The following is a 15521-nucleotide window of genomic DNA, read 5'->3' as shown; positions in this document are numbered from 1 at the left end:
GCTAATAACTGACATTGGTTTTAGAAGAAGACTGTGGTGTGTACACTTCATCAAATCTCACTGAATGTGGACGCAAATGCTGAAGAGGAGGAAATTCACTTACTCAGGTCATCTTGGAATGGACAGCTTCTTACTCTCTGTATGAGAGACGAACTTACGGTAACAACTCTACAATTCGTAGTTATTAACGTCCTTGTGAGTGATCTGGTGGCGCTGGGTTCAAGCGATAATATCGGCAGCCCTGAGTATAATTTTACGCAGTTCCCAATTTCAATAGCAGACATCAGACACTGCGTTAATAAAGGCCACGGCTATTACCTCCGGGTCGTGATCTCGACTCCCCCATCGTCGCTGGGAACGTTAGAGTAACGTTAAGGAACACTACATCACTGTATCATTGAAACGTCTTGCACTGCTGTCGTTAGAAAACAGTATGGTTTCAAAGATGGAGGGCTTAAACTCCAGAGTATTTCAGTAGAATGCATTGCCGCATTTCGTCATTACGTAAACTTTAAATTTGGCACTTATTTCCCTGTAACTCGCTGTTACATGCTTCAATATCTGTCGCTGAAAATGAAAAGCCTTTTCCTCGCTCCATGAAGGGATCACAGTATGTCATCATCACATACTCACAGATCGCTGAAGGACAGACGGAGCCATCATTTGAGCTGACAGTTTCGATTCGCCTTTCACACCTGCTTAAATGGAGGAATTAAACGTAAGCTCATCACTCCAAAGAATTTACAGGAGAGTCAACGTAATTTTCCATTACATTAACTAGTCCGACTCGTTGGCTGAATGGTCAGCGTACTGGCCTTCGGTTCAGAGGGTCCCGGGTTCGATTCCCGGCCGGGTCGGGGATTTTAACCTTCATTGGTTAATTCCAATGGCCCGGAGGCTGGGTGTTTGTCTGTCCCCAACATCTCTGCAACTCACACACCACACAGAACACTATCCTCCACCACAATAACACGCGGTTACCTACACATGGCAGATGCCGCCTACCCTCATCGGAGGGTCTGCCTTATAAGGGCTGCACTCGGCTAGAAATAGCCACACGAAATTATTATTGTTATTATTACATTAACTACGAGATCCATGCCTGATGGAATAAACATGTGGCCGTTGTTCCCCATTTTCTGTGTCTGTACCTTAATTAAGGCTACGGTTGCTTCCTTCCAACTCCTAGCCCTTTCCTAACCCATCTGTGTCCGTGCAACGCGAAGCAAATTTTAAAAATAATTGCCTGTCTGATGAGACACAGTGTTCAGTTCGCATTATATCTTCTGGTGTGGGGTAGATTAAATTTGATATTTTTATTAATCTATCGTAGTCTTAGACGACATGAACGTAGAAAATGTGTGAGCAATAGGAGTGTGATGAATGGTGTGGAAGTGTCACTCACAGGGTGAGTGGTAAACCTACCTGTAACATCATCTTTTACGAAGAACGAAACAGAAAAAATTCACTTCTCACTTCTCTAGTACGCCTCTTCAGTGACGCCACGGCTGTCTATATCCCTTTATCGTGGATCTTCTGGAGACCCAGCCAGCTTCCCAGACAAATGAAAATGACACATATTTGTATAAACAAAATCTGACAACAAAGGTCATTCATAATTTACAAGGACCACGAACTCGGTTACCGAAAGTTCACTACACGGAATACGGGAAATTATTTAATTATGACGGAGATTAAAATAAGTTAAATTGCTGATGGCCAATTGCCTCGGTCTAAATAGCATTTAAACCTGAAATTGCATTAATATATTCGCATATCTTGGCCTCTATAAACAATTCCCAATCGGTCGGGACACTTGCTTGGGACTGTCTCTGCCATCCAAAATAGCACAGAATCTATTTACGGTAACCGAACCGTATACAATTGAAGAGAGAAGAAAACCCCACATCCCAAATATAGCGTGCGGACTATGATTCCCTTAACCAATGGCAAATACGACAACAAATCAATACAATGGACAAAATATCACACAAGACAAAATAAAACAACAACTTGAAAATAAAACATTAATTTGTACACTTGCTGTGATCATTAGGGCTTGGCCTCAGCCTCACAATCTTCGAAGTTCTGGATGTCAATTTACCGTGTCTTAATGCAGCGTCCTAATGCCAGTTACATGTCTCCAATACCATGTGATCAACAGAGTAGAGGAATGAAGACAAACTACCTTATGCGGACGGACTAACCATATCAAACCTTCTGGCGATTACGGTATTAGTACCTACTACGGGCTATCATTCATGAGTCTCGTCCCCTCTCAGGTACCTGAGTCAACATCCTTTACACTCTACGGGCCTTCTCTTTGAAGAAATCGATATTTCTGAACAACAAAATGAGTTGTTAATACTTAGTAAGGAGGCAGTTTCTTACTCCAGTCGTCCATACCTGACCCTAGGGCACTCCTGTGAAGGGCAATGACAAACAGAAAATGCCATTCTATACATAATACCTTATATTTTGCCTTATAGTATGAAAATGAAGGTTCATAGGCGTCACACTTTTCTTTATGAACATATTTTGGATGGATTTTAGAAGCCTTTTTTTCTTAAAATAGGGTCAATTTTAAAAGCCTTGAGTAGAGCCTATTGGAGAATGGTTATCTTGCATATATGCTTATACTTAGAGGATCCATTGAGCACAAGAGCATGTACTTCACTGTTCTCCCCAGTCTTCAAAGAACATAGTTCCAATACGGTGATAGCGGGTATTTCTAAGGTCTTCACCATGTTTACAGGCACCGATGACGTGTACAAGGGTTTCACTCTCACCATGGCAACGGTGACAGTGGTATTTATCTTGGGACCTGCCTGGTAATACCAGGACACAATTTTAGTAATTATTTACCGAGCTCGATAGCTGCAGTCGCTTAAGTGCGGCCAGTATCCAGTATTCGGGAGATAGTAGGTTCGAACCCCACTGTCGGCAGCCCTGAAAATGGTTTTCCGTGGTTTCCTATTTTCACACCAGGCAAATGCTGGGGCTGTACCTTAATTAAGGCCACGGCCGCTTCCTTCCCACTCCTAGCCCTTTCCTGTCCCATCGTCGCCGTAAGACCTATCTGTGTCGGTGCGACGTAAAACAACTAGCAAAAAAGTAATTATTTAGAGTGAATATTTCCATTCACTGCTAGAAGGTCAGTCAGAATTTGTCACCCATCTGTCGGTCACCGAATGTTCTTGCACAGGATAACCCCTTTGCCCTTATGAGGTAAGGCGCGCAATCTTTCATATTCTGTGAGGCATAGGTCTTGACTCAACTGGCGAGCACTTATGAGCTCTCAAACGGACTGTTTATTAGACAGATGTAGTTTGTGCAAACATTCATCTATTTCAGCGTTGGTGTTGCACGTGGGGATTCCATAAATGTTGCTAGAGCTGGTAAGGACATGACATAAATTAATATTTGGAAATTTACTTCTAAGCCCTTAGTATTTCGTTGGAGAATATAAAATGCCCTCTGGGTATTAGATCGTACGCTAGTGGTAATATTTATTTCAGGATAGTCTTTATCAGTACATCACCATCTTAAATACATTTTCTTTGTCGTTTACGCAGTGGTGTTGCCTGAAGTGGGTAGACGAGGACGAGACAGATAAACGAGGGTAGTACCGGTAGAGTAAATTTCTGAAAAGGCTGTAGAAAGGGAGATGATGCTAGCAGGTTTAGATTCGTGTTCTTACTTCTCCATTGTTGACCTAGGTTCGAAAGAATCATGTTGTGATAATTTACACGGATATATGGAATAGTTTGATCTGGTCTTGACCTTATGATTGTATATGATGTCACCAAAAATATTCATGTATGATAATAATTCCGTGTGGCTATTTCTAGCCGAGTGCAGCCCTTGTAAGGCAGACCCTCCGATGAGGGTGGCGGCATCTGCCATGTGTAGGTAACTGCGTGTTATTGTGGTGGAGGATAGTGAAATGTGTGGTGTGTGAGGTGCAAGGATGTTGGGGATAGCACAAACACCCACCCCCCGGGCCATTGGAATTAACCAATGGAGGTTAAAATCCCCGACCCGGTCGAGAATCGAACCCGGGACCCTCTGAACCGAAGGCCAGTAAAGCATGCCATGTTTAATTAAAATGCATCTGGATTTGCTTATACTCAACACGATCCCTTCAAATCTGTGAATTGCAAGTCTAGTTAGCTTCATTTCTGCTACCATGTTCTTTGCAATTATCACAATATTATAGGAGAAATCCATTACAGTGATATCAGGCAGACAAGGTGCAAATGAATAACCATAAATTCATGGGGATAATCTTCTAGTTTTAGGCGGTTGTTAGTTTCGTAATGATAGTCATGGGACCTCCAATTCATATGAAACACAGGGACGTGACTTCTCATTTCCACATGCATCGGACATCTTGCTGAGATTCTAGTAACGATGTTAGTAATACACAAACTGGAAGTATGTACATTTTGTTATGAACTTTATTTTACGTTATGTGTATTTGTAAATTCCATACTGGTGATAATGTGAATGAGACGCTGAGATTCTAAAGAATAATAATCCCATTTTAAGGGTGAATGGTAGGGAAATAAGTTACAAATTCTCAAAAAGTTGGTAGGCCCTACAGTCTTTATCTGGAGTGTAATAGATATCTCTCAAATGGTAACTGTTTAAAGATTTCAGGTGCATTGTATTACGCATAAAAATTAAAAATAGCAGCAAAATGTCATTCCAGCTCCACGAGTAGAATTGGCTGGGAAAGCGCATAACGTCATACCTCCTACAAAATGACCTTTTTAACCAAAATTGTGACAACGGAGCACATTTGCCTTATTTTTTGCTGAACTGGAAGATCGAGCCACTACTACGCTACATACCAAGGACAAGCTATGAAGGTTGTTGGACGAGTGAAAAATAAAGGCTTCCACTATTCACAACCACAAAATTAAGTGGGGTATCGTGGTTAATTATAGGTCTGTGAATCTCGGAATTAACTTTATATTCATTTTCTGTGTAGGTTGATTGAACCAGTGGATCAGTGTCTACTATTTCCTTTGAAAATTGTAAACTGTTCTGTATTTATTAATTGCCTGAATGGTCAGCGAAATGGACTTCTGTTCAGAGAACCCTGGGTTCGATTCTACTATCTGAGGATATTAACCCAGTCTGCTTAATTTATTAGCTCGAGCGGGAAGTGCCGGTATTGGTCTTACTTCATATCCTAATTTATATCCAACAGATCGTACTGCCAAACACCCCAGAAACACACAATGGTAAATACATCCCTCCACATAAGTTTTGCGTCAGGAAAGATATGCGGCTGTGAAACTGAACATAAACCACATTTAGTGCTGCCCTAGGTATGTGGGCGAAGGCCAAGAAGAATGAAAACGGACCAATTAATCTCATCCTGAAATCATGGTCTACTCTAACAATATTGCACAATAATCTCCAAAGTTTTCAGTTACCACTGAGCTGAAGACTGTTGAGTACACTTTATAATCACTGCTCGTACTTGAAGACAAGACTTGTGCCAGGAGTGTGAAGCTCTTTGCGGTGAAGTCAGAGGACAATGTATGTGCTGACATATAGAGTTTGAGTGTGTAGAGGGATAATTTTTGTGCTGTTTGTGGCAAATATGAAGTGATTATAAAGATACAAGGCAACCCTGAATAATGCTCTGGACTTACTTGTAATTTTATAGTGTACTCACCTGTGGCTGCAGGTCGAATTGGAATTATTTGGTAAACGAGGCTCGTTGTAGCAGGGATTTTTCTTGAACTGACACTGGGGACCTTGATACATGTCAGAGCAGTTGCACATATTGGGTGACACGCAGATTCCATTATTCTGACATGGAGGGTTGCATTCAGCTGTAATTTCAGGCAATAAATAAACAAATTAATGAATAAATAAATAGTACTAACAAGTAAACTAACTAAATAAATTCACAAATTCTGATACCTTACAGATACGAACATTGAGCCATGTACAGGTCGCTTTCATTATGATGCAAGCTTAATTATGAATTAAGCTACAACAAGACATGTTTTATACTTAGCACATTTTTTCTTAAAAATGCTATTTGTTCGGGTCGTCGACCTATAGAGATCTTTTGCCCCTACTTTAGCACTTAATCTAACTTCAAAATTAGTACAATGTGTAAATTACATTCTAATATTTCTTAATACATGACAGAGTATTAACATTTTCTGTTTGTTCGTTGTAAAACTACGACTCAACAAGTTAAGTGCATGATGCTGAATAATAATAATAATAATAATAATAATAATAATAATAATAATAATAATAATGTCAAGTGTTTGACACCTCAACGAGTAGTATGGGTCTTTCAGAAACGCCGGAATTCCCTTCCGAGGATCTTTGAAGCACGGGCAATCTATAGAAAGGAGAATGTTGCCCTTAAATGTCAATATTTCGATTCAGATATCATCCACTATTGCAATCATCTGAATATTACTAATTAATTGTGGATTTAGGGTGTTAGTAGATACCCTAACATAGGTGTCTCGCATTATGGAGTCGTGTACAATGTGTCCGGCTTCAAAGCTGAGTGGTCAGCATCTTAGCCTTCAGTCCTCGTGGCTCTGAATTCGATTCTTGGCCACGTCGAGGGATTTGAATCTCAAACAGTTAATTCCATTGGCTCGGAGAATGGGTGTTTGTGTTATCCCCAACACTCCTGCACCTCAATAACCACACACAACACTATCCTCCGGGCAGACGTCATCTACCCATATCGGAAGGTTGGCCTTAAAATGGCAGCACCCAGATCTAGCAATAACTTAACGAAATTATTATTATTATTATTATTATTATTATTATTATTATTATTATTATTATTATTATTATTATGGATGACTAAAGTTAGATGTAGTTGATATAGGTGAAGTACGTTGGCAGGAAGGGCAGGAAGTTTGGTTGGGTGACTACGGATTTGAAAGTGAAAACGTACAGCCTGTTTCCAGTCATTTGCCTGGGTCAGCAATGGAATGAATGAAGCCCCATCTAAAGGCGAGGATAAGAATTGTGCCGGCTGCCGAAGTCCGTCGTACTCCTCTGCGGGTATTGATTAATGACTGACAGATGAAGTGATACTGGAGAGTTTTGCTGGAATGAATGATCACAGGGAAAGCCGAAATATCCGGAGAAAAATCTGTCCCGCCTCCGCTTCGTCCAGTACAAACCTCACATGGAGTGCCCGGGATTTGAAACACAATACCCAGTGGTGAGGGGCCGAAACGCTGCCGCCTGAGCCACGAAGGCTTCGACTAGAGAATTATCAACACAAATCGAACAGCTGAATTTCAGGAGTTGGTTTAATAATGAATAAGAAAGTAGAACGGCGCGTAAGCTACTACAATCAGCATAGGGAAAGGTTATTGTTGTCAAGACAGACACCAAGCCAATGCCCACCACATTAGTGGTAGTCTATATGCCTACGAGTTCAGCAGATGGTGAAGAAATAGGAAGAATATGTTGAACCGTGACATGCGGCGGTTCTAGGAGTAATGTTTGACGCATAACGCGAGGGAAAGACATTCACCGAGTTACGAACAGGGAGGCACCAGCGATAGAAGGCTGAATCTGACAAAGGAGAAATAAGGGTGCGCCACGGATGACAGAGAAACAAGGGCCAGCGAGAGAGATAGAAGACTCGAACTTTGTTATGGGGAGTCCCTACTACCAACAAGAGCTAGAAAAATACGAGGAGATGCAGGACTGAAATCATCTCAATACAAGCTCTGATTTCTGTTATTGAGCCGTTTGGAGCGAAATTACCTTTAGATTTCTCTACTGTCTAGGACACTTAATGCCTTTTAATTGTGCTATATTAGCTGAATAAACAATGTGGAAATGTCCGTTAAAGAGAAAGTGTACCAGAGTACAAAGAAGAGCTAATGTTCCTCTGTGAAGATCACGAGTCTGGTGGAAGTAACTTACTCTTAAATAAGACCGAACAGAGGCTTCACTATCCACTTGGAATTTTACGAGACGTGGAGTGCGTGTCGAACTGTACTTCAGAGAAACTTGTGCGCTTTCCACATAATTTAAAAATTCTCGATTGTTAGGTTGAAAATAAGATCCAGACAGGCGTTCATTGATCATGCTTCATGAAGAGCTGTCACGAGTGGGCTGGTTCCCAGTCATATTTTCATTATGTATTATCATCACACCCTTCGCAAAGGGCAATTTGTATAATTACCTTATTGTTACCTGACTACAGCTCAGCTCTACAAGGTAATTAAAACCACCAAGAACGATTAATATGTTGTATGGAGCGGCCATGGGATCATATTTCAAGAGGAGACGGATGTCCGGAAATCCATGGTTAGGGCACTGTCAAAATTTGTCAACATTCGAATATGATGATGGGTGTGCAATCCTTATTTTGTGAAGAAACCTCCAACAACCCAAGAGGAATATCACATCGTGCAATAAATTAGAAAACGAATTCGAATTGTCAACCTCCAATGTGATTAATTTGATTACAGAACCTTCAAAGGTGGTGTAGAGTTTATTGTGGTAAATTGCCTTTATTGTTACCGACCTTTAGAAAATATAACCGTCAATGAACATTTACTTCCCAGTGAAACCAGGTGCAGATTTACCTAATTTATGGTAAACAAACCCGAAAAATATGGACTCAAATTTTTGGATCGTTGCAGACGTAGCGATAAATTATACCTACGATGTCTTCCCATACGTTGGTAAGGTCAACGCGCACTCGAATCTGCCGCCCCTTGGAGAGTACGTCATTTCAACCTTATGGAACGGTTTATAAACCACAGACAACTTCTTCGCATCTCTTCAACTAGCAAAGAAGTTCCAAGAGAAGAAATTTTCATTGTCGGGAGCAATCAAACCTATTTGTCGTGAAATCTCTAATGAGATGTAGTAGTACAGTTCAGAATTATATCCCACAACCATCTTGCGACAGACAGGAAACGCACCTTGATTGTGTACGAAGAGAAGAAGAAATATCATGCCCTTCTTCTTAGCACGCGGCGCGTTCAAGTAGAAGTGGGCACAGAATGGAATAAAGAAACAAGCAAACAAACAAACAAACAAACAAACAAATGAAGACAGAAAAGCCAGAAACTCTAACTTTCTATATTGGCAGGGAACATGGGATGGATGTAGTTGACCAAATGTCTCGTAAATACATCAGCAACGCCGTATGAAGTAGGTGGCTGATGCATGTCTTTTACAATACCTCAGACCTTGCTGCTGGGTCATATACAAGCAAGTTATGGCTAGGAAGATTAAACGAATGAAGTTCATTCTGCAGCTGACAAGTGAACTGACAAGAAGGAAAGAGCAAAGACAGCGTCAAGAAGAGGAGGATCCAGAATCGTGTCCATGTAAAAAGTGAAAGAAGTGCCAAATTGGCCAGTGTAAAGGTAACAAGTGCAGTCATGTCTGTAACCAGTGCCTTGAAGCCGTCTGGGTAAAATATGCAAGGAAAGTACAAGTCTCGTGTACAAAATATGTTTAGGTTGTTGCTAAAGTATTTCAGAAAAGTTAGAAGTATTGTAAAGGGGTTAGAGTAGACCGACTAACTAAAAGTGATCAGTTTTTAATTTTATAAAAACTCCTTATAGAAACATTGTACAGAGGCTTGTGGTTATTCTTACTCCAATCGGCAATACGGAAGTTCCACACAATCATGTCAGGTCTTTACATCTAAAATACATTTCAGGAAACATTGTGTAATAAAATAAATATTTTATTTGGATATAACGTGTACGTTTTCAAAGCATTTATTCTGAGAGTTAAAAATGACTCCTTGGCTGCCATTGCAGGAATGTAAGGCTCTCCGTCGTTCTAAAGTTACTATGACCTCATGCGGCGTCGCTGGAGACGGGCGAACTCACGACAGCTCTTTACAAAGCATGGGCCAATTTCATTATTATACCTCCTACATCCTCTGTTTTGAGGAAATGCAATTTCGAAATACAGTTCCGTTAAATTACGATTTACAGTAGTCCAGTTTTCCAGAAGAAGGGATGTTTATGTAATTAATTACCTTTCACTCGTTGTTTTCAACAATAGGCGGCTATTAACAAAAGGGATTACGGTCTCTCCACTTCCTGTCTTCGTGTTTTGTGGCACACTAGGCCACTTAACATTAGTACCTTATAAATTACAATAATACAAAGAGATTTTATTATTATTATTATTATTATTATTATTATTATTATTATTATTAACATCAATTATACATATTGCGAAGTAATGCAATCCTAGATACTGTTCATACATATGATATATGCTAAGGATAAATATGGAATGTCGTGCGATTACATATACATAATATTTCTACAAACTACCATCTCCTCTTAACTTATTGGACTGTGATAACTTCTTTCTACAACTTTCCCTTAACTGTACAGTGTAAACATGACTTTTGATTGAAATAGTCTGCATTAAACAGATTGAGAGAACTAACACTTAAATCCCTGAATATCATTGATATTTTACGAAATGGTCATGAAATCAGCTACTTGCAAGTGCGTATTCTTAATAGAGGAAGGTACTTAACCTATATTTTTTCTAATGCTATTATTTCTCTATGACTAGAACAAGTGTTAACTCACGAGTACAACTAGGAAGTTCTTCAAAGTCGCTTCCCTTAACTTGCCATTTCTTATTTTCACATACGATAATCAGCTGTCTCTTGCCGTCTGGAAACTTGTAACCTCGATGACAATCATAGCGGCAACTGAAAGATAATACATGAATTCGTATAAACAGTTAATATGCTTCCACCTTATAGCCTAAGAGTAATTCCTGTGAAATTAAACCTTATTGATTGGTCAACAATGGTACTAATTCTGAAATCACCAAAAGTTAATGATATAGTGCAATAATGACTTATACCGTGTGATCAGCCGCACCTTCTGGTGTAATTTTATGCAACCCGCTATATTAATACCGTCCTGAAAACATCTGCCCTCCCGGTATACTCAGATAACACAACCGGATATCTTGGTATTTACCGCCTCACTATGATAGGACGCCGTAAAGTTACACTCTTATTAAACATCGAAAGGCATGCGTGTGCCTTCTGGATCATATGAACCTAACACGTCGGCAAAACACTAAATTGATATTGTGACCGCAGTAAACCTAATACATATTACAAGCTGCACAGTGTGCCGTACGGAACAGTACCGTAGTTGTAATGATGGTTACGAACTGGTAAAGTCGAATGTGGCGGAGTTCCATGCTGTTGCAACCAGATCGTCAAACTATAGTTCAAGGGCACATCCTCCAGCAGCAGTGGGAGTTCCTGTCTCAGAAAGTGTAGGGAACGTGGGCCCATCCAATGGCCTCAAAGAAATAAGTTCCAATCAGGCAAACGTCAAGATTCCACACCACACATTTACTCCCCATCGTACTTGATGGGCCGCCTGTCGCTCCCAGTGAGGATTGTCAGGACTCCAATAGTCCATGTCGTGGCGATTGACGTTCCCATTTTTGTGGAAGCGCGATTTGTACAAGAACAAGTTGTGCGATACGAATGCTGCATCATTGCCAGCCTGTCCCATAGCCGCCAACAGAACTCCATTCGAGCTTCGAAATCCCGCCCATGGAGCTCTTGGTGTAGCTCAAGTTGGAATGGGTGACATTTATATTCATGCAGAATTCGCCAGACGGGCGGCTGGCTGGTGTTTACCTGTTGTGCAATCGCCCTTGTACTTACGTGTGTATTATCATGAGCTGCCACCAGAACGGCCTCTTCTGTTCACCCGAAGTAACGGGCCAATAGCGGACTGGTGGTTGCTTGGAAATCACGCCTGTTGTCCTAAGGCGTCTTCCAACACGGCAGAAAGTCGTAGCAGCCGGGTGTTGCCTGTCGGGATACCGTTCCTGGTACAGACGTAGTGCCTCTCACGCATTTTGGCTTGCTCCTCCATAAATCAGGAGCATGTCAACGTATTCATCTGTGTAAAATATGCCGATTGGCAGCAGAGATTACATTCAGGCCCTAACCGGTGGAGTATGCGCAGGGCGCAATATGAATAACAGCGACGTTCTACTGTTTGAATGTGGCAAACGTGGGCCTGTGTTCACGTATTCAAACATCATACCAATGCAACAACATTTGAACGATACACGATTCGAACCGCCGATGGCACATTCCGTCGATTGCTAGGCTAACGCCTAATTACATCTACTACGCTACACTGCTGGAAACATTCTGGTAGTACAACGCAAGTAGAGTACACACTCCATCCGGTTCCGTGTTTAAGACATTAATTACTGCACTTTTATCTAGTTTTATGCATTGATTCCCCTCTTCGTTACACCCGGTCACGAGGCACGACACATTCACATAGTTTCATAGTCAAAGGACGTCGGTACAGGATTTCAAAGCATCATGTTTTGCGAGCGGACGATATGACCTGTCGGTAGGGTTCAGAATCGTGTGCAAAATGTGCCTACTGGACATTAGAACCATAAAGTGCGCCTGCAGGGGATTAGACTCCTTATAACCATGTCGCACGTTAGTTGGGTTGCATTAAGCTACATTGGAAGGGGCGGCTGAATGATGCGGTATATAAATGTAGTATGAATACAAGGAAAAAGACAAAACTACTACATCATATTTCAATAAGTTACTTTGGATGACCATAAGTTCTAAGGCTGAGAACAAGTGAATGAAAATGGAATGATTTATATGGTAGTGAAATATTACGGTGTGTATGCGGTAAGTATCGTCATCCAGATCATTTCTGAAAATGATTACCAGGTGTTACTACGGATTATTTTAGTCATCGGAATATCTTAATTTGAACTGAAAAGCTGTTCTTTAATGTCCTGACATGAATATTTTGTACTCAAACACCCTTAAATGCCGTTCGACTGTACTGGGATTCAGTTCCGCAATCTTAGCTTAAAACACAAGCGCTTTGCCAACTACACCATACAGCAAGTCGCAAGATTTCAAGACTGGTAATTCAATTACTTCTAAATATTTTTGACACATGGGGTAAAATTTATTCCTATTCAGATATGTATATTATCATATCGACAGCATGTTTTGTAAATTATTTTCATCGAACTGGATGATATCCCATGCTTAACATTTGTTCTCATATAAATAGGAGAGAAATATTTTAGATTTATTATTATATAACAGACCCCCCTCTACATTGGCAAGGTTGTGCATTTAAGTAAGGCTTGCGGCAACGGAGTCATGAGTGAACATTTTAAAATAATCTGCGAACAATAGAGTGTCTTACTGAAAACAGTTAAGTGGCAGATAAGGTCTCGTGATGTGAAATATGCAGTGGTGTACTGAATGCAGACGGAACACGTAATAGCGCACTATAATTCTTTACAGTTTAATTGTCCTTCTTCATATTTTGCTTGTCTACAAGAATCAAGTTTAACAAAAATTGTACAATATTACAAATGTTTTCTATAGTAAGGTGTAGTTCGCGGTGTGGGTTACATTAGTCACGTCCTAATTCGTGGACAACCGAGCTCCATAGCTGCAGTCACATAAGTGCGGTCAATATCCGGTATTCGGGAGATAGTGGGTTCGAAACCCGCTGACGGCAGCCCTGAAGATGGTTTTCCGTGGTTTCCCATTTCACACCAGCCAAATGCTGGGGCTGTACCTTAATTAAGGTCACGGCCGCTTCCTTCCACTCCTAGCCCTTTCCTGTCCCATCGTCGCCATAAGATCTACCTGTGTCGGTGCGACGTAAAGGAACTTGTAAAAAAAATGTTCATGGCCATGGGCAATGTTAAGGAGTCCTGAGATTCGAAATACCAGTTCCTATGGAACTGAAGAGGGCACCTCAGGCGTATTCTTCGTCGTGGTCTTGCTTGTGTTCAGGTGACTTGGATTGTACAATCCATCAGTGGTTCCTCACCTGTTTAAGAAGAAATTTTTTGCTATTTTTCTTTACGTCTCACCGACACAGATAGGTCTTAATGGCGACGATGGGACGGGAAAAGCCTAGGAATGGTAAAGAAGCGTCCGTAGTCTTAATTAAGGTACCGCCCTATCATTTGTCTGGTGATAAAATGGGAAACCACGGAAAACCATCTTCAGGCTGCCAACAGTGGGATTGGAACCCACTATCCTCCGGATGCGAGCTTACAGCTGCGCGCTCCTAACCGCACGGCCAACTCGCCCGGTAAGAAGAAATTCTCACTGGGACTACGTGTAAGCCAAATAGTACCCTACTTTGCAGCAATATACCGAGAACGCTCAGAATGTTGTAAGAAGCCTCGGATCTATGGAAGTGACGGAGTCTCACTTCCATTTGACAGGCCAAGGACTCCTTAAAAACAAATTCGCAAACGAAATGGTATTGGATGGTGTGCCATCAATATTAAATAGAGGCTACAGAGAAAGGTAAAAGTGGATGTGCTAGGAGTTAAGGATGTTCGTGTAAGGGGAAACGGGGAAGAGATGGGCTACTTCAATGTGTTAAAAAAGGGGAACGGCAGTGTGTGGGGTTGGGTAGTTCATTTGGAAAACGATAGCACACAACACAGGTTCTGAAATCAACGAATGAACGAATAATGTGTATAGATTTGGAGAAAGCATGAATTTGGAATAGTCTCAGTGTATTCACTATGCGACGATGTAGATAAGAATGAAGTAGAGAAGTTTCGCACTTAGGGATATCGTAGTCAGGGTTAACAGCAACGATAGGGTAGTGTTAATTTCCTATTTAAATAAAATAATTGGAAATGGAACAACAGGATTGGAGAAGGTAATGGGTAAATGTGGGGAAGATGTGGAAGCGGATAAGAATGGGAAACGTTTAGTTCTAGTATGCGATTAGCAGTTGCAAGTTCATTCTTCAAGCATTAGGCTATTCACCGCTACACATGGAAGGGTGGGTGCGCCAAATCTGTAATAGACTATAATCATAATTGTCTAAGCAATCAGGAAATATATTAGGAATGTACAGGCATCCCGGGGATTTTTTGATGATATGGATTTTGTTGACACGGATCATTGTATGACTGGCATAGAACAAAATATCAATAGGCCTAGGAGAGAGTAAGTGAAGTCTGTCTGTACGCGGATCTCCATGTTTTGGAATTTAAACAGAAGTACATGGGTATGATTAGTGAAAATTTCCAAAGAGCAGAGGGTAATCAGGTTCAGAATATAGAATTAAAATGTTTGACATACAGAGATGCTGTAGCAGAAACAGCTGAGGAATGCTTAGGGACAGCTGTGTGTAACGGCGTATGAAAGTTAACATCTTGGTGGAATGATGAAGTCAGGGCAGTATAAAAGTAAAAAGGAAGGCATGCAGAAAATGACACCATACAGTAGCTGACAAGCCTCTGTCAATTTACTAAACGCCGCTACAATCCTCTATTCCTAACTACTCCTGTGGCCTCTTTTAGTTTAGACCTAGTCTTAGCAAATACGCAGGCATTCCGAGGCGTCTGCATCAGTACCGGGCAATCTTTGTATTGCGCTCTGAATCATTAGAGAGTCCAAGAAAATATCACGGGAAAATCTCGACGTAAAC

The 15521-nt window shown here is 41.0% G+C and overlaps 1 protein-coding gene across 1 annotated transcript in view; it reads right to left on the bottom strand.

Annotated features, from left to right (window-relative positions):
- The window catches only part of Hml (Hemolectin), a 586263-nt gene that overhangs the window by 548420 nt on the left and 22322 nt on the right, over positions 1-15521 (bottom strand). Inside the window, exons 5-6 of the mRNA XM_068226073.1 lie at positions 10602-10726; positions 5693-5852 (exon numbers count right to left, since the gene is read on the bottom strand). Coding sequence (XP_068082174.1) covers positions 5693-5852; positions 10602-10726 — 285 coding nt within the window. The remainder of the gene's footprint in view (positions 1-5692; positions 5853-10601; positions 10727-15521) is intronic.

This window comes from Anabrus simplex, chromosome 2 (assembly GCF_040414725.1).
Source record: "Anabrus simplex isolate iqAnaSimp1 chromosome 2, ASM4041472v1, whole genome shotgun sequence".
Taxonomy (NCBI): domain Eukaryota; kingdom Metazoa; phylum Arthropoda; class Insecta; order Orthoptera; family Tettigoniidae; genus Anabrus; species Anabrus simplex.
The sequence above is the reverse complement of the archived record's forward strand: the minus strand, read 5'-3'. Positions and strand labels throughout refer to the sequence as shown.